Source organism: Pongo abelii, chromosome 2, assembly GCF_028885655.2.
Source record: "Pongo abelii isolate AG06213 chromosome 2, NHGRI_mPonAbe1-v2.0_pri, whole genome shotgun sequence".
In the NCBI taxonomy this organism is placed as follows: domain Eukaryota; kingdom Metazoa; phylum Chordata; class Mammalia; order Primates; family Hominidae; genus Pongo; species Pongo abelii.
In genome coordinates this window covers 1,495,997-1,521,297 of record NC_085928.1, presented here as the reverse complement: position 1 = coordinate 1,521,297, position 25,301 = coordinate 1,495,997, and the positions used below count along the sequence as shown (strand labels likewise).

The window sequence follows — 25,301 nt, the reverse complement described above, 5'->3', positions numbered from 1 at the left end:
ACCTTTTAAAAACTTTCAGTCAAAAAAATCATAAGTCTATAATGAGAAAATGTAAAATTTTAGTTAAGGCAGTATTCTAAAGTTTGTCATGGTTGAATACAATATAAATTAATTGTTTTTGGCTAGGTTTCAGTTGGCAAAGGCAAATTGTTTCCTGAACCTGTGTTTGATCCTTCCATTTCACACAAGGACATTTAAAGAAGGCAATCAATGCAATGATTATTTCCATATGTCCCTTGATTCTTGTGATTTTTATGGATAAACCACAGCAGGTGGATGAAATCTTTCCATCCTATCTAATTTAGTAATGCGTGAATATATATAGCTATTACAACTCCTGTTATCCACAACTCCTTGGTAATTCTCCTCCTATTTATTGAATTATGCATCATAGCATTTTTCTTTCTCATGTTTAACAAGTTTATACTTTTAAAGACCACCAGATAGTTCTTTTTGTATTTTAAAAAGACCATCAGATGGACTTAGTTCAATTGTTGGTTAGTACAGGAATGAAGGGTTTTATTGCTGTCCACCTTCAACATGGCAAACAGATAGATGTACCTGCCAGATGTATAGTCCTTCTAAGCTCCTAAAACATGCAATAATCAATGATTATTCCAAATCACTATTTTTTACTCTTGAATGTCCAAATGGTTTAATTGTACCTATGAGGGCCACATTAACAACTAGTCAACTGGTCTTATCTACAGAAACAGGCAACTGACTTAAGACTCAAGTTACTGGCTGTATAAAGATAGCTCAAGACACTGATGTTATTCCCACATATAGATCTCAACTGCCCCCTTAATTACCTAAAGTGCCAGACCCCTGGGAATTTCACTGACTTATCCTACCAATTTTCTTGACATGGAATTAAAAGGTGCTGTTGTTCTGGGAGATTAATTTACTAAATAACAAATGCAATTCCATCCTCTAACTCAAGGTATAGTCTATTATTAAAATATTACTTCTTACTCAAAGTGACAAATGTTTCCAGCAACAACACAAATATCTATTTAATTACATTCACAACAGCACTGATAATCATTCTAACATTTAATGAGGATGTCCCAGCTTAGAAATCACTTCAGATGCATTAACATTCGACCCATTACAATATTGCAAGGTGGATAGAACTGAGGTTTTATGTTACTTTTTAGCAAAGCATGCTGTGTCTCAGTAATAAGATGAAGGGCTTATGTTCACCTGTCTTGTAAGTCACAGAAAGAAGCACTGTTTCTTCAAATTTCAATCCAGTGCTTTTATTAATAAAGTGTATTAGTCTGTTCTCATACTGCTATGAAGATACTACCTGAGACTGGGTAATTTATAAAGGAATGAGGTTTAATTGACTCATAGTTCCACAATGGCTGGTGAGGCCTCAGGAAACTTACAATCATGGTGTAAGGCGAAGAAGAAGCAAGGACCTTCTTCCTATGGTGGGAAGAGAGAGAAGAGCCAGGAGCAAAGGGGTAAGAGCCCCTTATAAAACCACCTTGTGTCGTGAGAACTCACTCACTATCACGAGAACCGCATGTGGGAAACCACCCGCATGACCCAATCACCTCCCACTGGGTTTCTTCCTTGACATGTGGGGATTATAGGGATTACAACTGGAGATGAGATTTGGGTGGGGCCACAGAGCCAAACCACATCATAAAGTCATTTAGTTTGCAATACAGAAGATCCTGTTGGAAACTATAAAAGAATTAGAAACCTCAGTTTAAAGCACTGTGAAGCTCATAGTCTTTTCATCTACAGCATAGATATCCTCCTAAACTCAGTATGGTAGTAAAAACTGAAATGGAAATGCAAATAAGGAAAACTGGTTTGGCCTGTTCTCTACAATTTGCCTGTTCTCTATAGTTTGCCTTCACAGATGAGCACAGATATGTAAGTTAATTGTTGTGATAAAAGAAATAACAGTTTCATTCTTCCTAATGAGTCTCTTACCTTACATAGTAAAAAGAGAAGTGAATATGTGTCTTGAGGTCATTAGTGTTATTTGATGAAGACTCAAAATCTCATGAAATACTAACAAAATATAATCTTTTTAAACCTTAATTTTTTTTGGACATACACAAATCTCATTTTAATTGCAAAAGACTTCATTTACAGCACAGTCAATAATGAATCAACAGGAGAGTTGCTGTCTTTGGAACATATGAATGTATAAAAATCCCTTGCAATTCAGGTAGTCGAGATAATAAGGGCATACAAGGAAAGCAATCCTCATTTTTCTGAAAAGTTTTACATTTTAAAAGGTGACTAGGCATACTTGGAAGTTCAAAGCAGTAGGATGTACCTTGCAGGGAAAGAAGGAGGAAAACCCTTTACCATGTTGTTAGACAAATGTATATCAAATATATCCCAATTCCATTTGACAAAGTCAGTTGGATGACCTCCTTGAACCAGGCTAGGGCAGAACACTTAGTAAAAGTGGGCCCTGGGTGGGGATGCGAATCCAGGAGAAGAAGAGCACCAGATCCCCTGCAGTACCAAACACATCTGTTCTACCCTCTAACACGGAAGAGGCACGTCGCCCCATGTCCCTGGACACGGGATACATGAGAACAGTCATCAGATGGTTACTACCCCCAAGGCTTGGTGCTTTCTAATGGTGTTAATTCAGGCCATGGAGAAAATCCTTTCCATCAAACACCTTAAATTTTTTATGTTAGACTAAGTACTTTGAACTTCAGAGGTTCTTATACTATGATTAGAATTGTGACTTATTTCTGTATATAGAATCCATATTATGTCTTACATCTGTGCTTCTCAATATATTACTGAAACAGAAAATATAAAATCTAACATAGGTAATATGTAAATCACTTAGTGACATTTAGCTGTATTGCAATACCTCACATTGGAAGCTGCACTGTGTAATAAATAACAGCATAGAATTTAGAGCTAGACTTCCTAGGTTCAAATCCAAGCCCTACCAGTAATTTATTGAGTGAGCTTGTTATCTGTAAGACTTAATTCGTATAGTAGCTTTAAGAATTTTCTTGGTTTTGAGAGTTCTTCATGCCTACAACATAGTAAGCAGTATGAAAGTGTTCACATTAAAAAAAAAAGTTAACTGCAGTATGTCCTGTTTATACTTTCAATTGATTTATTTTGACGAATTTGACATGTCATTTCAGGCTAAAAAGTCATACATCCTTCCAAAGAACCAGATAATTGTGGTGTTTATTCTGATTAAGTTTTGTGTGTGAAGGCAAAATAGCATCAGCCAATCTAGTGACAAAAAAATAGGATCAGTGAACTGTTCCATATTAGAATTGAGGACTGCAAAATGCAGATTAATGTTTAATCTTGTTCCAGGTATCTATTATTGCATAATTTTTAAGCCAAAATGTAGTGGCTTAAAAATTATAATTCATAAATGTTGTACCTCTTGAATCTATTAGTCAGGTATTCAAACAGGACAGAGCAGAGGCAGCTCATCTCTGCTTCACAATCTGGACCTCAACTGGGAGGGTAAAAAAAACAATGGCTAGTGGCTGGAACACCTGCAGAATGGCTAGGCATCATCTCATCATACTCTTTCTCTCTCTCTCACCTCTCTTTCTTGCCCTTCTTCCCACCCTCCCTACCCCTTATCCTTGCCATCTCTGTCTTTCTAAGGCTTCTCCTCCACATGATTATCTTGGGCTTCCACATAGCGTGGCAGTCTCAGACCAGCCATGCATCTTAGATTGCCATACAGAGCTCCAAGGCAAAAGTTTAAACTGCCAGTTTTCTTTGAGGCTGGGCCAGGAACTGGCAGCTCGTCACTTCTACCCTACTTGGTTGGTCAAATCAGTCATAGACTAGATCAGATTCAAGGAAAGAGAGCACAGATTTGACTTGTCAATGAGAAGAATGTAATAGAATTTACAACCATCTTTATTTTATCATGCTGCTTGATTTTAGGCCTTCATAATATTACATTATTTGCTTTGCTTCTCATTTGTAATAATTTAAAAATATGTGTTTTCAGTACTGGATCAAAACAAATTTGTTAATTTTGAATATGCATGACATCCTAAAAACTTGAAGTCTACTTAGTAGTTGTATTTGTATCTGGAAATATTATAGAGTAAAAAACAGTTAATTCATAAAAGCAAATCAAAAGGTGAGAGAAAAAATAAAGAACAAACTTGTGGGAAGAAAACTTCCACAAATGAGTTTTTTCAGTTTTTTGAATCTGGACCATGCATTGAGTTGAGCCAATGTATTTACAACAATCAATATATACAGATGAAATTATCCAACTTTGAAAATGAGATTTCTGCCTGACCAAGGAAATAGCATCCATTACTCACCCCCAGACCCCTAAATACATGCTCCATGAATATTTAACATGGGCAACATGTGTGACCTCTGCAGAACAGGGCTCTTCACTGCCATGGAGTTATCTTTTACTCTAAATTTAACTTATGGCTTCATCCTAGGTATTTTTCTTTCTTTCCAATTTGATTTTAAAACCAGCTTAGGTTTATGAGTAGATAAATTTGTTCACTCTTTGATAATAATGCAGATTAACATAATGTTTCTGTAAAATGACCTTGCTTTGCCTTGAATTACTCTACTCGCATTTAAAACTATCTGCAGATATTTTCACATTCAAATGTTTAATTTTAAACACCTTATTAGAACTACAAAAACGTTTTGTGTGTGAAAGTGTGGACTTCAGGAAGCCGTCAATTATTACAGTGTATTTATTAGTATTATATTACTTACAGTCGCTCAGTGATGAGATATTTAGTTCCCAGTTATAGTATCTTGACAAGCCTATATTTTATTATAAATCTTGAGGCATACATTTGATATCTTCTGAGGAAATTCAAAATCAGTGATGAAGTTAGATCATTATTTGAAAATATTGGGTTATTTAGAGCATAATAGGATAATTTTCAAGTCAAGACTATATAACTTACTTATAAAGAAGGTTAAAATCTTTATTTTGGGGAGGAGAAACTGGATTTCTTGAATCCTTTGTAGCTTTGTAAATCAATCTTAACAGATATCTGCTTTAGTTTTTGAACAAAACAAATATATCGGTATCAGAATACAATTAAGGCTCACAAACAAATATAAAAAAAATTTAAAGTTCCACCACGGTGACAAAATACATTTAAATGGGAAAAAATGAAAAATAAATAATCAGAAATTGTTTTTTCCCCTGTCCTAAATGAGAGTAAGGAATTCTCATGCTTATATATTTAAATGAATTTCTGCTGCATTTTCAATGCAAGAGGCAGCTCTTGTATTACTGTGTTTTGTAGCTGATTTGGACAAATGTGTGACTTTACATATATTCACAAATGATACTGTTTTTCAGTGAAGACATTCTTGCAAAATAATTTTTCATGTTTTACAGGCAATTTCACTCTAGTGAAAATTTACCATTCTTATCTTTCCTGTTTACTTTAATTCTGTTGGAAACTCTAGCAACCAAAAGACAGTTTTGGATGCCAGTCAACCAGCATTTGCACTCTGGTAATTTCGTCTTCAAAGAATTTTTATCTGCTACCTTTTATTACTCTTAATCTATCCTATAACCCAATTAGCACTACTGTAAAAAAATTCAATGCACTATAGTTCTTAGATAAATTTTATTGTGTATAATTAAGAGATACAACAAGTGTGTTCAACCTGCGGCCCACATGTGGCCCAGGACAGCTTTGAATGCAGCCCAATACAAATTTGTAAACTTTCTTAAACATTATGAGATTTTTTTGTGTGTGTGATTTTTCTTTTTTTTAGCACATCAGCTATCATTAGTGTTGGTGTATTTTATCTGTGGCCCAAGACAGTTCTTCATCCAATGTGGCCAGGGAAGCCAAAAGATTGGGCATCCCTGGTATACAACATGATGTTATAGAATATGCATGATTTTAGAAAGTTACTATAGTGAAGCAAATTAAAATATCCATCATCTAGATTTTTCTTTTTGAAACATATATTATTTCCCCCACTTTTGTTGTTTTTCAATCCGCATCCCAAAATTAGATATAATTAAGCAAAGGACCATGCACGTGTTGCCTTTCTAGTTTCCTGCCACTCCATTCTGCCATGTCGTTATAATGATTTAACTTTGAAAATCTTCAGTTTGACATTTGGAATAGCATTTATATTTGAATAAATCAACATATGTGTATTAATGTTTCCAAAGATACTTAGCGTGTTATTTTCTCTTGGTGGCATTTGTTGCTAAGTTGTGCTAAATTTTATCATCAAAGTTGTTTTTATCTAGCATTTATGTGGCTGTTTTAATACTTGACCTAAACTACTGACATCAGCAGGAATTAGTGAACTCTTCTAAAAATGCTTAAACTAAATGTAATACTCAATTTTTTGGTTGTTGTTTTTGTTTTTGTTTTTGTAGAAACAGGGTCTCACTATATTGCCAAGGCTGGTCTCAAACTCCTGGCCTCAAGTGATTCTTCTGACTCTACCTCCCAAGGTGCTGGGATTACAGGTGTGAGCCACCACACCCAGCCTCAAATTTTCTTATAATGAGTATATTTGTTCCTCTTCATTTTCCCCCTTTCAAGTCATTTTATCTATCCTCAGTACTCCAATAAATATGTATTCTTTAAATGTTTTGCTCTCTGCTATTTATATTTCTGAGTTTTTGCTATCTGTATATTGTTATTACCAAATTTGTACATGATTTTAAAATTCTAGTAGATGATCTAAAACTTTAAGAATGAATGACAAATTTAAAGTCGTTGTTTGACTATGATATACTTTTAACAAATACTATTAAGAAATGTTGGAATTAAGGCACTTTCTTCAGGGCCAAGTATAAAACTTTAAACACTTAATTTTTAGTTGAACATCATTGTAAATATTTATAGAGTGGTAAAGCACAGAAGAAAAATCTGTACTCATCTGTCTACAGGTAGGCTACATGAAGACAGATGGGAAAGTTAAAACTGAATAAATATCAAGACTATGTATTAAAAGATATTTCAGCACAAATCTTAGTTTCTGTATAGCATACTGTTTCATAAAATATTTTTGGCAAGTAAAATCTTGGACATTCTCCACAATGTTCCTAAGAAAACAAGCACGCTATACTGACATGATATTATTACATTTAGGTTGTAGAAGCACTATATGCTAGCAAAAGTAATTTTTCTCATCTCCCATTTGAATTGTCATTAATTTATGCCAACAAATTTTAAATTGCTCTAATAATATTTAAGAATTTAAAAGCTAAACTTATGGAGCAATTAATTCATTTTTTAGTTCAATCAATTGGACAGTATATCATGAGAGCCTACAATATGCTAGGCATACTATATTAAGCAGTTGGAATATAAAGGTTAAAAAGCAAGTAAACACAACATTTTTCAAGACTTGTCACAGCATCTGCAAGATGACCTTAAGGCACAAGCCTATCATTGCCCTGGAATAAATGCACCACCTATTGATAGTTACTCTTAAAAGAAAGAAACAATGCTACATTACACACCTGCTGGATCCTGTAAAACAGTTTTACATATTATTTTGGTTTATCTTACAACAAGCTTGACCCTTTGATATAGGTATAACCTTTCCAGTTTTCATAGATGAACTGACTACACCTAGGACTCTGTTGGTCTCATTCTAGCACCAGTATTTTCAAAAGATCACACTTTAATAAGTAGGCCATTTTCTGTAACAGTAAATATCACCACTATTTCAAGCAGTTCATTATCTATATATAAGTTATCTATTTTATTAAAATCAATTACGAATGTTTAATTCCAGATCAATATTCCTCTATCATCGGTGTACTTCTGTGCCTTCTCCTACTACTGTTCAATATTTAACGTTCAGGAATGCATTAAATATTCATTTTAGGTGAAACAAGGTACACATTGGTAGGAATATATGAAAATAGTCATGAATGCATTTCAAAGTGATTTGGGGTTATCTGTAATTTTGGATTACTGGGAATAATCAAGAGTTGATTGTAGTAAATTATAGTAGTAGAATACTTAATGATACGTCTCCAGAAATGCAGTCAAAAAGTAGTTGTGTACATGGAATAACTACTTCTACATTTTTCTTACTTATACATATTTTGCAATTTTGCCACAACAGTGGCTAATTTTTACCTAAGAAAAACATTTTAGAGCACCCTACCCACTAGCTTAAACCATCAAGGAACTTCTTAACCCTTTCTATTCACCCTCCACCATCAGAAATTTCTTCTTGTACATTTTAATGAATGCGAGAAAAGAAAACAACTCTGTTGGTTGCCAACAACAGAACCCAGCTGCCACTACTATTTAATATTGTCACAATCCAGAATCCAAGGCAGAGTGGAACTTCCCAGCCTCAGAAAGGCAGAAACCAGGAACGCTAAGGTATTCAACTTCAGTGACGTTCCTTCGTCATGGGTTCAGTGAAGTTTCTCATCATGGGTTCATTTACTTAGGAAAAGAATTCTATAGTTATTCTAGCTAGCTCTTGTTTCTGGGACAGTTGGCCAGCCCATCTTACGTTACTGGTAGACTATAGTTAGATCTGGTTATAGGAGAATCAGTGTGAGCTGAAAGCTATCCTAATGTGTGTCCCTATGTCAAAGCAGCAATTTTAGTAGTTCAATTCCCAATGATATGTGACCAGAGCTGCAGTAGGTACACCTTATGTTAAATGGTTTAGCGATTCTTTTGTGGATATCAATCAATTGACATTACTAAATACTGACTATGCATCCAGCATGCCTTTGTTTCATTTTGTTTTGTTTTTTGAGGGAAACGTAAACTACATTTTTCAGGAAATTGCAGCCCACTTGAGGATATATATGGACGCACATCCAATAAGTAGAGAAGGGGACCAAATGGTATAAAATTAAGTGCTAAATTCTGGTTAGAATCAAAGAATTTAAAGATTATTTTATTTAAGATATCTAATTTCCTTACTGTGTAATACCTTTAAAATATTCAAATGCCAGTCTTTTACTTCCTTGGACAGTTTTAATCTGTTGGAAATATAAGGCAAATTTGAGAAATATATAGTCATACCAGAAGATTATAAAACATCTTACAGACACTCTCTAATGAAGAATTTTCTAAAGAGTTTTGTTTCCTCAACTGATATAGCATATTGCTCCTAAAATTCCGAAATTTTACTAATTATTTTTAAACACTTAAAAGCATTCATACATATTGATCTTATATCAAGACAAAAAAATTTCAACAAATTTCCTGTAGCAGAAATAATTATTTGCAAACCATTAACAAAATCAGAGAAATTAAAAAAAACCCACATCTCCAATCTATTTATTTAAAAAATTTTAATGTTATATTAAATAATATATTAAAACATGATAGACAAATTATCAACTATTTAAAATGAAAGACATTAAGATCCTCACATATCTAAAACTGTGAAATGTGACCAGTGCAGGAAAATAAAGTAATTAGAAGGAATGAGCAAGTGTAAAATCTAAAATTAATGAAATAGAATCACTAATATTTGATTTGAAAATCAAAAGCCAGTGTTTTTAAAAGATTGATCAAATAAACAAGCTTGCCTAAAAATAACAGGAAATGTTATTTACGTATGGAAGAGATTTTTAATAAGACAAGACTAGATGTAAATATATATCAATAAATATAAAAGAAATATAATTTTCTGGTAATTATCAAAACTGAATAAGGAGAAGATCTGAATATAGCACAAAATAATTTTAAATGATAGTCAAGTGTCTGCTACCAACATGGTCCATTTCAATTAAGTTTTCAAAGAACAGATAATTCCCATGTTGTGTCAGTTATTGCAGAACATTAATAAGTGGAAAGTTTCACAATCCATTCTCTAAATACAGTATAACCCAAATATTGCCAGATTGAAAAAGAAAACTGTAGGCTGAGATAACTTACAAGTATAAGCTTAAAAATTTTAGCCTGAAATATTATCATATTGAATTCAAAATTACAATAAAAATTCTAATATATTATGAACAAGTGTTAACAGGAAAGGTTTATCTTAGGAATGCAAAGATCGTTCTGCCTAAGTATATACTTTATTGAGGAGAAAAACAAATTCACTTTGCAACAGATAAATTGTTTTATAACATCCATAATTCATTTCACATTTTAAAAACAAAATACAGACAAACAAAACTACAATGGAAGAAGAAAACATCCTCAACTAGACATCTGCCAAAAATGTAAGTCAGACATAATTATATTTAACCGTAACACAATTAGAAGCTGTTTGATTAAAGAAGAAAAGAAAAAGTTTCTGCTTTTACTATTACTTTGCAATATTATGCTAAAGCGTTGCCAGAAGACAAAAAAATACATAAGAAATTTTTTTTGGTTTGCACAGTAAAATATTATAGATGAAGTTATATAGGTCTTACATACTTTTTGTGATATATTTAGGTATTATAAGGTTTCTGTTACTATAGTGACTAAAATATTTAAAATGTAATTGTAACTGGTCATCGCTAGTATACAGGAAAACCACTGATAATTGCATGTTGACTATGTAACTGACTTCTCTTGATTAATTCTAAAATTTTTTTAAGTTAATTCTCTCAGAGTTTCTAAGTAAACATTTCTAACTAGCAGAGAGAAAATGATTTATTTCATTCAATCTTTAGGAGAGACATTTTCTACATATATTAAAAACTGTTATTTTTAAGTTTTGTAAGATAATTAAGTTATGCTTTACAAAGAACATTTTACAAAGAACATATACTTTATGATTTGGCTAGAGTAGAATAAGATTTTCTCCAACTAGCTTTAAAAAAGGAGTAGATTAAAACTTCGGATGAATCAAGGCAACTTAGAAACAAGAATAGAAATGGATGACTTTTTATGACTATAAGCTCTTTTATCATTATTCCTATTTTACAGAAGTGGTATAACTCAGTTCCTGGGTTCACACATAACTTATTCTGGTACTCTATTTTGTAAATCTTGAACTGGGGTGCACTCAGAGTTGATAACTATTCAGGAATTGATTTGTTCTAACTAAATGCTAAAAGAGACTGAAGAGGGCTGGTCATAGTGGTTCACAGCTGTAATTGCAGCACTTTTGGGAGGCCAAGGCCGGGTGGATCACTTGAGGCCAGGAGTTCAAGACCAGCCTGGCCAACATGGTGAAACCCCGTTTCTACTAAAAATACAAAAATTAGCCAAGTGCGGTGGCACGTGCCTGTAGTCACAGCTACTTGGGAGGCTGAGGCAGAAGAATCGCTTGAACCCCAGAGGTTCAGATCACACCACTGCACTCCAGCCTGGTTGACAGAACGAGACTCTGCCTCAGAGAGAGAGACCAAAGAACAAACCAGAATATTCACGTATTAAATATACAGAAGTCTGCCCTTTCCAAGAACAAATATATTTATGTTTGCCCCTACAGAGCTTGAGAATCCACATTAGTAATCAGAAGATTGCAACATCAAAGTAGAGATATGAAAAATATTAAGGACACTTTCAGTCAGAATGTGATGACTATGTGTACCCAGGTAGAACTCATTTTTAAAAGGGCCAGCAAAATAAAGTCCACGGGGTTCAGTGTCTATTTCCTTTGGAAAGTAATTGTTAAATGCTGGCCAAATCTAGTATTCAAACTTTTCTTTTCCCAGAGCCATGTGAAATATCTTCCTTTCATTCAAGTAAAAGACTTTCAGCTTTGCTAATGCCATAGTTTAGGCAATAAGATTTTTTGATAGCCTTTCTAACTTTAGGTTCCTAGGCCCTGCAATTCTTGATTTATCCAGGCAAAATATCTTTCTGCAGATAATAAATCATGTTCTAAATGTGGTTTTAATTCGTTTATTTTTGTTTATTTTGAGAGGATTATCCTGGAAACATCTCCACAGTTTGATGAATGTGAGTGTGTATATTTGTGAGTGTGACAGAGAGGCAGGGTGAGGAAGTCAAACAGAAATGGAGAGAGAGAAAGGATGTAGATGACTTAGATGACTTCTAGCAGAACCATTAATATCCATTTTTTTATATTATTTTGTTTCTCAAACAATCTGTAGCGTCAGTCCTCTAGCCAGTAGAACAAGAGCTTTACCACTGTCTTAATTAAGACATCGCAAAAAAAAAAAAAAAAAAAAAAAAAAGATTTGGATAGTAGAGTACCACATATTAATAGCACTTGCACCTATTCCTGCACTTGCACCTATATTTTCAAATGGGTATGACTTAAAGCCAAGAAGTTACCTTTATACATCAAAACTTCTAAAAGAATCTCCTGGACTTTATTAAACAAATTTTATTCCCGGGCTTGAACGAGAATACTATGTATTCCATGCAAGACTGGGTGATTTATTTGCCTCCTATATTACTTAATATCTGCCTATATGATATAAAATCAATAGAAAATAAAAATAAAGGCAGCCTGCATGGATTTGTTAACCTTAATAGAAAATAATTTTACCTTTGAAATGTGTATTTAAACATTTGGTGTTGAGAATTTTTTCTTCCAATTGAGGAACTAGTTGTTCATATAAACATAGTCTAATGATTAGCCAACAAATCATTACTATGTGGTCCATAAGCTGTGTTAGTTACTTCTAGTGTATAGATAGTTAAGAACATAAAGTGTGGAAAAAACTACTTTGGCTCAGTCTAATCCATAGACATACATACTCTGGACATATTTGCTTAAATGGGGTGTAGTGGAAAAAGCAAAACTTGGATGGAAGCCACTGACAAGTTGTGTGACTTGCTTTGCTAATTTACTTGTTCTTTCTGGACTAGTTTGATCATAGATAAATGGAAATAAAAATATTACCAGTTCTTATTTCACAAGACTATTATGAGGATTAGATTTTAGATGTGTATGAAAACACCTTGTAAATTGTAAAGCTCTACATAAATCATTGTTATTATGATTGTTGTTATATATTTAGATAGATATGTCTAGAAAATAACTTAAAATATAATTTTTATCATATATTTAATCCAATTAATTTAAAATTAAAAATAAAACAAAGAGGTGACACCTTTTAGAAATCCCAATAGGCCCAAAGACTTTAGGAGAAAGCAAACCAGCTAAAAGATGACCACTGTGCTGGCCTATTGAATCTATTCCCATAAATGGAAATGGTAAACCCGAGAGAGGGAGATGAGGAGTGATGACAATGATTCACGGCAGAAGGGAAAACACCTGCATTTCTGACATTAAAAAAAATATCGAATTGAATTGCTAGGTAGAATGTTGGTGATTACGTAAGCTACACCTAACAAAGTGCTCTAGAACCTTATATATACCATGAGATTCAATGAATGTCTGTAGAATGAATGAGTCTTCTAGAGGAGTAAATCAAAACCTAAAAGGTAATTTGCCAGGGTACATAATAGAAGCAGAATCAAGATAATATCCAAGACAGGAGAACTCTAACCTAGAATTCTTTCCATGCTGTCTTCTGTTGATACAGGCCCTGTTATCTCTGACTGTAGAAAAATATAGCCATAGGGTCTGAACACCTGAGCCTATTTGTTTTCACTAAGTTATGGTTTTCAGATTGAATGCTAACAGGTTCCAGACTCTAGCAAGAGGATCCCTTTTAGTTACCATGAAAAGTTGACACCTATAGAGATAAAGCTAAGTTCAGTATTTCAGGTAAATGAAAGGTTCAGTGTGACAATATGATTCCCAGAAAAGCCCTGATTTTCAGCATCTTGGAAGGAGCAGTGCCTAAATGTAAGTGCCAGGGTCTTCCCATGGGAAGAGAACCATAGGTAAAAGTCAACATCTCTAGAGAACAGTATATGCCTGCCCTGTTTGACAGTGCTCTATGTTCACATTATTTGGTTCTGAACTATTTTTTTAAATTTGGATACAAATATGTTTTATTTTAGAAAATGATAGAACTAAAAATGTGTTAAAGTTCATTGCTTCTCAATGATTTTTTCTCACAATTGGTGCTATTTTCTGTGCTCATCCGAGGAGAGGTCATGCAACAAGCTGATTCACTTTCAGCCAACAAGCATTAGTACACAAGATGGCCAGTGCTCTCAGCCAATGAGCATCCACTGCACTATTCACGGTTGAGTGTGCTTTGCAACCCATGCAACTATGCCTTTGGAGGTTCACTTTATACCATTTATTTACTCCCTGATACCATGTCTTAGTCCACAAAAATGTGCAAATAATAGTTCTTGGTCTGCCACAAAGAATTTTTAAAATCATATTTTTAGATATTAATAAGTACTTAGAACTAATTAATAATACATTGTATGAAAACTTATGAAGTATAACTATGGCAGTACTTAGCATGAAATTTTTAAGCTTAAATTATATATTTGAAAGAATGTGCTGATAATCAGTTAAGCATGAAGCATAAGAAGTTAGAAGACAACATATCTAACAAAGTAGAAAGAAGAAAGAAAATTTATAGTAAGAACAGATATCAAATGTAATAGATTAAAAAAAACAATAGAGGGGAAAAAGCCAAAAATGTGTTCAAACCTCTGGAAAGCTTGATCATGAAAAAAAGAAATTATAAAAATAAATAATATTAAGAATGAGAAGAGGAATTTTATCACAGATTCAGCAAAGATGAAAAACAGAACTTTATGAACAATGGAACGTGTTCCCTAGCTAAGTTGAAGATTTACGTGTCATACAGCTAGCAATGCCATCATGGTACAAACTCCAGAAAAGCATGCCAACATACCCTATCTAAACATATTCAAAATTCAACCTGCCAGGATGAAGAAAACATCTCAATTGCTCTGTGGCAAAGCCTGGTCGCTACCTGGTGACAGCACCTTTGAACTGGAGTTGATGCGTCAGCAGAAAGGCAACTGGCCAAAATTCTGGGACGATAGTGTCCTACCTATCCATATCATAGATAAAAGCTAACTTGGTTTCCCAAGAGCTTAAAAACACCAGGAGGAGAGAGGTCTGCCTTGTACTGTGAAGAATTCTTGTGACTGCTTCTTCCTGGACCCTCTTCCTTATCATGTCAGCAAGCTGTAAGATGTAAGACAAGACAGCAGCACTCACCGGTGGTGAGTGATTCGGGCTGAAGAACCCCTTAAGTACACTTCCTACTGTTTGATTTTTATTCCAAGAATTTAGCTACAGGTACACTTTTGTAGGTAACAACAAAAATGCTAAAAGCTGCCTGCAAAAGGTGTCCTTTATTCTCTATAACTTTACTGAATAGGAAGTTACTATTTAGCTATGTTTTGGGGAAGCAACAAGGATAAGATGTGTAATTATCCTGGAGCCATTCTAAGAGTAAACTTTTGAACCATATCTTCTCTCTTTTGGGGTGAGACTAAATGCTTTTTTTGATTGCTTTAAAGTTCTTATCTCAGTCATCATTTCGCATTGTGAAACAGCACTCAAAATGCACCATAACTTTTATGTTGTAGAAATTCTGTGAAAAGTAACATATTCTCCTCTTGTATATGAGATTGAAAAATCCAAATGTCCTAGAAATTCCTGCCAGAAACAATATCTTTTTTCTAATAGTTCACAAGTATTTTTTCTCCACAATATGTGTTTTAAGCCACCTAATTATAAAGGCCTTGATATGAGCAAGCTCCTACATTTAATCCCTAACAGCTCACTGTCACCATCGATGATGTATAGACTTTATTTCCTTGTATTTTATGCTAGGTTGATGAATATTTATTTACTTTCTAATCTTAAAATCACCTAGAGATAAATATAAGTTGCAGTTTTTTGGTTTTGTCTTTTTTTATTTAAAATGTTGCTGTTCTTAACTCAATTTTTTTCTTTGTACTTTATGTTTAATAAGCAGTTTTATTATTTGGGGTATAAATGGCAAATTCTTTAGCTACACACAGAATAACCAAATAGCATATAAAGTTCTGACAGGGAAGGTGATAAAGTTTAAAAATGATCCTTAAGATAAGACTTTTTTCTGAAAAGTAGCTTAAGAGAAATGATTTTCATAGTTCTAAATCTTAAAGCATCACCAGCAAATACATGAAGTTTGACATATTCTCCATATGTGTACATTTTCATAACTTGTCTTGTTAGTTGGGAAGGTCTCCTAAATAACATTGGTTTTCAGGCAAACACTAAATGAAATTTTGATGGGAATATTATAGACAGAATTTAAGCATCAAATGAATGATTCAACTAGTGACCTTGAAAGTCATTTTTCATCTCTGAAAATCTCTAGGTTTATTATGAGAATGGTGGAAATTAACTTGAGGGCCTGTTGACCTAGCTTGACCTATGACTTGTTTACACAAATGCATTTTTTTCCAGATACCCTATTAAAATATCATTGTAAAATTATTGAATAACAACACCATACAAAAACACTGTAGGTTTAATTTGTCCCCACCACCAGCATATTGTGGACAATCTCTTACATGGACAGGTAAAAGGAACTGTCCTGTTTTGAGATAGTGGGCAAGAGAGACCATGTAACAAACCCTGACTGTCTAGATCATCCAGAATGCCCTGGCAAGTTCACTTCTATTTAGTGAAGTGAGATAATTTCACAATTCATGCAAGAGACTGAGAACCAAGCCTCAAGCCCTGCCTCTGATTCTGCAGGTATGGTAAGTCTTTCATGCCTTTCTGTGTCTCCAGTGCTTTTTCATGGGCAGATAATTTTTAAATCTACTTCACAGACACTATGTAACTAGTATATGTTTAAAAATAAACTATAATATTTAGGGGAAGAGTCAATTCTCCCTTACAGGAAAAAATTCATTATTTTATTTCCTAAATTTGACTCAACTTCAGGTTTTACTACTGGGGAAACACTGAATTACAGCACAAAGTAATTGACTCCAGGATAAAAAGATTTCAAACTTTAAAAAACAGTTAATTTATTTCTCCTTTCACCCACAGGTCTACCCACGGATAGCGCCGGCATTTTGGCACTACCTGCGGGTAGAAGTGAGTAGCTGGTACTTGAATTCCCCCACCTTTGCTCCTTGCACTCTGCTGGTGTGGTCTGATCTGATGTGCCCATTTTGCTCAAGATGCAGCTGCCATTCTGTGTAAACATATTCTCACACCACCACCATTTCTTAGAGTTGGGTCAGGAATCTAAATCACCAAAAATACAAGTGCCGTTTATATAAGACTAATCATCTTTCTTAATAAATTTCCAAATAGGACCATATCATATGCATCGTTATGATAAACAGCTAAATGCCAAATTATGGAAAACCATGCTAACACTGTTTTGTAATCAATACTTCTGGTATTCAGAGCATAATTCCTCAGTTAAACTTTGGAATGTTTCTAGGAAACAAAGGTAGAATAACTCTGCTTCATTTCCTTTCTCCTTTTTTTCTGTCCCCCAGGAACATGAGCAGCTGACCTACTCTTCCACAAGGTCCAAGGCCCCCAGTGTCATCATCACAGGTCTCAAGCCAGCCACCAAGTATGTATTTCACATCCGAGTGAGAACTGCGACAGGATACAGTGGCTACAGTCAGAAATTTGAATTTGAAACGGGAGATGAAAGTAAGTTTCACACAAGGATATAACATAAGATGTGAATTTAGTATCATTCCAATTTGACCTGCTATTTTAAAACCAGGTGTCCCAAGTTTTTAATAGCTTGTTTAAATGAGATTTTGTTCATGTAAATACTCATACAGTCATTTCAGTTAATATTTGGTGCTATCATTAAATGCTTTCATGAAATGCCTTACTCTACCACAAAAGTAATGTGGCCAAAATGTGGCCCTTTATGCTATTACACAGAGTCTCTGTGGATGCCTAATAGTTCACCAGTCCTGGCATCATGATATGATCCTAATGAAAAGTTGGGAGAGAATAAAGCCATGAACAAATGGTTTTAGCAATTCAGAATTGTGGAGCTTTGGCCTTTTATCTCAGGTCAATAAAAACAGTGGTCAGGAGATGAACACCACTGACATGCACATTATAAGTTTAAATACAGATGTATGGGCTTCATCAGAAACCCACATTAATTTCGGGGCCTCAACATGCTGAAAACCAAAATGGGAGATGAAGGGAGTGAGATATTCCAATGTCATGTAACATCAACTTTGAGATCTTTTATTCATTCTAAACCCAGCTTTACCAATGAACTCTTTTTGGCCTTCAGAAATCCATCTTACTGCTCTCTTTGTGAGAATGGTAGGGATTGCTTTTGCCAGACATCTTTATGAAAAAGTGTCCAAATATATAAGAAAAATCTGTTTCCATCATTGTTAAAATACTGTATTAATATAATAATTCAATAAAAGTAGATTTATTATAGTAATTCCTTATGGATAACAATAATAATAGCTAGCATTTATTGAGATCCTAAAAATGCCTAAAATGACATGAAATATTTTACATGGAATTGTTCATTCAAACCTTTCAACATCCAGTGAAACAAGTATTATTTTTGTAATTTTACCTATAAGAAAATAGAAACCTAAAGGAGTTGAACAATTTGCCCAAATTTAAGCAACTAGTAAGAAGCTAAGCTAAAATTTGAAATGGAAGTGTATTTTATTCAAAGGCCTATGCTCTTAGCTACTCCACCATCCTACTAAATCTTATCATTTGTATTATTATGAAGTGTTTTTTGTAAGACCATAAAATAGGTCATAGTTTTTCAGTTTATCACTCCCTCAAAATGAAGCTACTTGGGTTTCAGATTCTATGACAGAAGGAATATTTTGTTGTTTTTACATTGATGAACAGTATTCACATGCAAGAACTTCTTTGTTACAATTATATCTAACTACAAAGGGAGAAAGTGCTGATGTATTTAAGTAAGAAGGACCCCAGCTTAGGGAGAATGAGTAAACTAATTAATAAAAAGAATACTTGTGACCTGAGTGTTTATATCAGTAATAGTCATTTAAATTTCTGGTGGAGACTATTGACTTTTTAAGCTAGAGAGAAAATTATTAGTAGTAGAATATTATGATCACAAAACATAGATCCACAATAAAATACATATAAAAATATCAAAAGATTTGTCCCTGTTATGTCTTTTTCACTTTTTTTTTTCCCTGCCCACTTATCAAACCTTAGCCTAGGTATAAAGCTAAGGATACAGTCCAAGGAAAGTTTGGTCCAAGATTGTTGAATTATTGTCTTTTCTAGGCTGTGTTTCTTTTCACAGCCTGGAAAAGTTTAGCTTTTGCATTTTTCTTACTTTATTTCACAGATTTAAAAAATTCACCTAACTTTTAAAGTTTGACATTGTTGAGTATTGCATTTTTAAGTGAGAAATGCACTCTCAGATAAACTCATAGAGCTAAATCTAAATAAGTCATTTGTGTTCATTTGGGACTTCTACAGAAGGTCATTTGGTGTAATACTAACAAAAATTCTGATTTAAATATTAACAGTTTAATTTGGTTTTAACCTCAGATTTCAACTCATTGTACTTTCAGGACAATTTCTTCAGGCGTTATGTAGAATAAAAAGAAAGGTCTCGTACTCACAAGTGACTCAGTACAATTCACTCATTCAACCAACATGTATAGAATATTTAATATGTGCCATACTCGTATGAGGCTCTGGGGATAAAAAATAATATTAAGAGCTAATAGCCTATGCCTTCAAACAAGTTTCAGTCTCTATTTCTGGGGGGAAGATAAAAAATTTAAATAAAAAATACAAGATTAGTGACGTGTACTATCATAAAGATATACAAAGGGTATGGTGACAGCATAGGGAAGATGACTACTAGTTCAGCACACATGAGTGGTGAAAGGTTTCTGGAGGGTGATAGGCTGAGGTTCTTTCTTGGAAGAAGAATAGTCATGGAACAGAAAAAGCATAAAGGCCTCTAACAACATAAAAAACTTAAAGAGCAAATAATTTGGTGTGGCTGTGGTGAGGAGATGCAAATGGTAAAATGGTGGTAGATGAAGGTGGAGAGTTACACAGGGGCCAAACCAAGAGCACTTTTTAGCCATATTAAGGATATTTGCATGTATCCAGAAAATATTCAGGATCCATTGGTGAATTCAAATCCTGGATTAATATGACTAGTAATACATGCAAGACCCTATGCTGAGCAATTTACACATATTACCTCATTTAATTCTGACAAGATTATGCCTCATTTTAGAAACTTGTATAGCTTTACCAGAATCTGATACCTAGTGATTGGAGGTACAAGATTAGAACCCTAGAACTATCTGACAATGGCAGCAGAAGATGGTGAAAACTATGTTCTGAATTAACTGATTCATGAATGCCGCGAAAATGACTTTGATTAAAACCTTGAAGAGACAAAATGTCTGAGAAGAACCTGAAAATAATATATTTGTGTAAACCTGATGTTTGAGAACATAGAATGGCTCCTAAGTCAATTTACAGTCTAAGGGAAATTCATTTAAAGGATCGTTAAAACAAAAACAAAAAAACCTGGTTAGCTTTAAATAGCATTTTCAAAGCCTGCTGTTTATACCCAGGAGAGAATTTCAATGAATAATGCCATAGTAGCATATGGATAGGTTTCCCATAAAATCAAGGATATGATGATGTGAATCCCAGTTGATGGCATCCATCTTTTTCTCTCCATACCCTCCTGGCTCTTCTTTAAATTTTTATAGCCTTTGTTTCTCAAGTAGTGCCGGAATTATTGTGATGTCAGCTTTATTATTAAGTTCTCTCTTGTGTATTCCACTTAATTAACTAACTTTATAATACATTCATAGAGATGAGGTATGGGTTGGAAAGGAGTGATCTCATTTGATGATCTGGTTCAAATTTTTTAAAGTAAGCAAAATTAAGTAGTTTATAATTCAGTTCTTTTTAGCCATACTATTTTACTTTGTTCAACTTTGACTTTGCTAATGATCAAGGCAATAACATAATTATGAAATAATTCCTTTTGAAAATCATAATGCTCTTAACTGGCTACTTGTGCTATAAACACAGTGGCATCTGAAGAAAAATTATGGCGACCCTCTTGCACTTAGAGACCAGTGCTTGGTTCTTTTTCAATATCAAAATATGCTAGTGGAGATTCTCTAACTGGCTGACAAATGCTAAGATTACTAATTATCATTGTTGGCATCATAAAATTAGTCTACTTGAACTAGAGCTATTGGTTTCCCCTCTACCTAAATCTATAAAACAACCTTATTGCATATATGTATGTGGAGGTAGAGATATAGACAGATTGATAGATGGATCAAATTGACTGAACATATTCACTCATATATAGTCAGAAAATTATTTCCTTGTATTTTAATGTTTGCATTTTATGTATCTTCTGATTTCTCGCTGGGCTAAGTGTACAGTTAATATTATGTCCACTAACAGCATTTATTGAGTGCCTGCTGTTTACTGGCCTTATTATTAGGTACTGTACTTGATTGCCCCCTTCCTTTTTTAGAATAGAGTTATCAAAACTACAATAAAATTACAGAATCAGTGGTAAGAAAGTAAGAATATAAAAATACTTCATATGGATTTTCTTGGAAGATAGATGGAAATTAGGTGTTAGAAGCTAGTAAGAATTTTCTCAAGATTAAAATAAAATCTATATTATGCCCCAAAGCATTAACCATAACACATATCCACACACACACACTGGTCAAATACAGTCCTTTTTGGCTTATACAGCTGTAATAGGAAATTTTAACTGCTCGAATTTCTTATTATTTCTGAGCTTATTTTCTGGGCCTTTCACTGCAGAAAAAAATGAGAATCAAAATAAAAATTTGTTGACATCACCAGTAATATTAGCCATAACTTATAAATTGCTTGGTAAAAACATATTTGATACATTTTAACAATAATACTGTTAAATTACACTTACACATTTTAAAAAGTAATAAAATAAAGATAAGGAAATCAAACTCTTGTTTTTATTAAAAACACTAGCAAGATTTATATAACATTAAATTCCATTTTATAGTAGCAGTAAGTAATTTGCATGTGCAGTTTTAAAACCAAAATAAAATGTCTTCTGCTAGATTGTAGCCGGCTTGAACCTTCTGCTTAAATACTGAAAAAATAGCTTGTGAGCTATCAAAAGGGAGCAGAATCCATAGCTTAAAGCCAATTTTTGAAAGAAAATTGGAATTTTACATGTAGTAATTGGCAATGTACCTCTTCCATTGCCTTAATAATTATCTAAATGACCCACAAGAATTAATACATTGCCAACATATAAGCAATGCATTCCTTTTTCCTGAAAAGATTAATTACAGCTTACATTTTAACAACATGTAAATTTAAGTTTTCACCTGTAGGCTGCATAAATCAGTTTTGTAGCACAAAAGCCACATCTGTCAGCATTTTAAAATGTATTATTTACCAAAAGTAATAATGATGGACTAAATTTATAGCACATAAAATAATCATATAAAAATCATTATAATCAACATTAGGAAACCAAACTATAAATAACTACATTATAGTGGGTATTTCAAAATAAAATCTTATGTCATGCCTTATATATTTTTACAAAAAGTGGTATGTAGATACAAATGAATAAATGTAACCACTTAATTATTTTGAAAATATCTGTAAGATTTAGCTGTTTTCATATGGTTGATATGTAAGAAATTTGGTTTGTTTTAACAATTTATAGGTAGGAAATGATCCTAAAAAATAAGATGCAAGATTATGTTTCAGTTTCTTCCTCCCAATACATTTTTATGTCCCCATTTGATGAATTTTTCTAAATTCCATTTGCACACTTAAAAATTCTAAATCATTGCTTATGTTGTATTGAATACAACGTGAATTTCTCAGCAAGATATTAGGTACTCCTCTAAATGTAATCCAAACTGATATCATTTCTATCGATTTCTGCAAGTTAACATATTCTCTGGAAAAATTAGATTATTTGGATGCTTCATGAACAAAATAATCTGTATCTTCATCATATCTAAGATTCTTCTATGACTTCCAACTGGAATATTCGGAAAATGATCACGTTACAAATTGTCACTCTAGCTTACATGCCACTTTCCTGAAATGTTCTTGCCAGTGAGAAATCATCACTTCTTCCTTGGAATTTCTAAATATTTTATTGTTCAAAGGCGTAATTCTTTACTAAGTTGTAAACTTATTGAGATAAAGAACTATAGTCTGTATAGCTGTGTGTCTCAGAAAATGTTTTACACATAGTTAGGTTCCAATATACATGTAATCAAATAAATAAATAAAATATGATTTACAAAAATACTAAAGAATGGTATGTTGCCTACCAGGTCAAAAAGAAAAAGAAATACTAAAATACTAAATATTAATATTAAAATATGAAAGAATAGGATGTTGCCTACCAGTTCAAAAAGAAAGAATCAGATAATTTTATTTGCCATAGGTAAGCAATATTGCTTGCTTTATTTTGGGTAACAAGCTATAACTGGCTTGAGTCATGTAAAAACATAATATATGCAGGTCTTACTACAAATTAATTGTTAATTCTAAATTTGGGGGCGCATTTTAGGTAGGGTAAAATGACGATTTTGTTGTTAACACATTTTCTTCCCTAAACTCTTTTTTAAAAACCTCCATTATGTTTGATCCAGTCTGTTGGTTGAAGCACAATCTGTACTGCTTCAATTACTTAGGATGAAATTAGCTGCATCATTATTAACACCAGCTAGAAATTTTGGAATGATTATTAATGGTAGCACATGAAGCAGAAAGAGGACCAGCTGACCCTGGTGGAGTAATAAAAAAGTTAATTAATCAAGCAGGAGGCAGACTTCATATTTATGAGTCTACCCGGAGGAGGACAAATTCCAGTATATAAGACTTTAATTTGAAGTAATCTCCAATCAATAGCACACTTTCAACACTGGCAGCCGTAGCCATCTAAATGCAAACATCAGTGGGAAAGGGGAGTTTTCTAGCAGTTAGGTTGTCTGAATATAAAGTGGCCTGTCCTATAAGGTAGCGAAGGCCCCTCATAATAAGAATTTGTGCTGAAGCTAATTGGGAACCTGTTTAGCATGTGGTAAAAGAAATCCCTGCTTTGTTTAGGAGGTTGTGATACAAGTTTAATGTAAGTTCAAACATTGAGATTTCATAGCAACATATTTGTGAGTTCTAATTATGTTCCAATCACTTTTTAAAAATCTTTTCTGGTTACTAAAACATGTATAGCCTTTGCAGAAGATACTATTATGCCAATTTTAACAGATCAAGAAAGTAAAGCATAATGAAGTACGGTAACTTAACACTACCCACAGGTAGTAAGCATTGGAATGGGGTTATTATGGCATTAGGCCCTTTTCATACTAATGCTTAGAACCAAAATTGAGTTCCCTTTCTACCCATTCGGTACTTTCACTTTTCTTTTTCACCTTAGTCATTATTTATAATTTTCTACATGATTATTTTTTATTATTACCTCCAATTCATCACCCTCCCTTAATTACTTATATTTTGCCTTAGCATAATGTGTCTTTGAATATAAGCGGATTTTCAGAAGACTATTTATAAATCTCAGTGCATCAAGTTCACAGAGCTGTGCAGTGTTTTCATGCGTATTTCTGGATTAATATACACATGGTAGACCAAGTATAACACTCCAAAGAGGCAAAATAATGCAGTTAGTATGATTTACTTAAATATGCAGGGTCTTGATGAAGAGTAACTATTTGCACAGAAAGTGGAAGTCTCCCTTTAAGAGAGACTGAATTGACAAAAAAAAAAAAAAAAGATATTTTATTTCAATTATGCCTAGATCAAATTAGCATTTTAAATGATGGGAACCAGGCTTATGTACCATAAGACAGATTGAAGACTTTAATATTAAAAATATTAAAGATCATAACTTTGCTAAATGGGCTGGAAAGAAAATCATTAACTATTAACAGGTACTTAGATTTTGTAAAATGTGTATATCAAAGGGCAGTGTTACAGTGTGGCTCATATTTAAAAGAAAAGTAACAACAGTAGATCTATTTCTTAATACAGAAAGTAAGCTTATTTTTAAGGCACTAACATATAGCAACGTATGTAAAATATTATTTCTTTGGTATATAAACCATCATCCCTTGACTGGAAGTTTTTACAAGATCAGGGAACATTTCTTTTGTTTCTTTTTTTAAAAGATTCTCATTTGTGTATGCCGTGTGAATTTGTTCTCTTAGCAAATTTGAGGTAGGCACTACAGTATTATTAACTATAGTCACCATGCTGTACATTAGATTCTTAGAACTTATTCATCTTATAACTGAAGACTTGTAGTCTTTGACTAATATTTCCCCATTTCTTTCTCATTTTTATACCTCTTATATTGCTTTGCATGCACCTGGCAAATAGAAGGCATTCAATGAATTTCATATGAATTAATATTATCCAATAAATACACAATACTCAGTATTTATAAATACTCAATGTTGCTTCAAACACATGTATTTTATTATTCTACCTATATA

General features: G+C 33.2%; 1 protein-coding gene across 17 annotated transcripts in view; it reads left to right on the top strand.

Moving 5' to 3' along the window:
- Window positions 1–25,301, top strand: part of EPHA6 (EPH receptor A6) — a 965,948-nt gene that overhangs the window by 651,562 nt on the left and 289,085 nt on the right. For 11 of the 17 annotated variants that reach the window (XR_008523481.2, XM_063721671.1, XM_063721674.1 and 8 more), the window contains 2 exons: window positions 16,810–16,857; window positions 17,271–17,433. Coding sequence is in view for 14 of the 17 variants with exons in the window: in XM_063721671.1 (XP_063577741.1) it covers window positions 16,810–16,857; window positions 17,271–17,433 (211 nt within the window). In the remaining 3 variants the exon portion in view is untranslated. Of the gene's footprint in view, window positions 1–8,078; window positions 8,355–10,106; window positions 10,166–16,809; window positions 16,858–17,270; window positions 17,434–25,301 lie in introns of those variants that run through there. The other 6 variants (XM_063721673.1, XM_063721680.1, XM_002813386.5 and 3 more) reach the window with 4 other exon arrangements.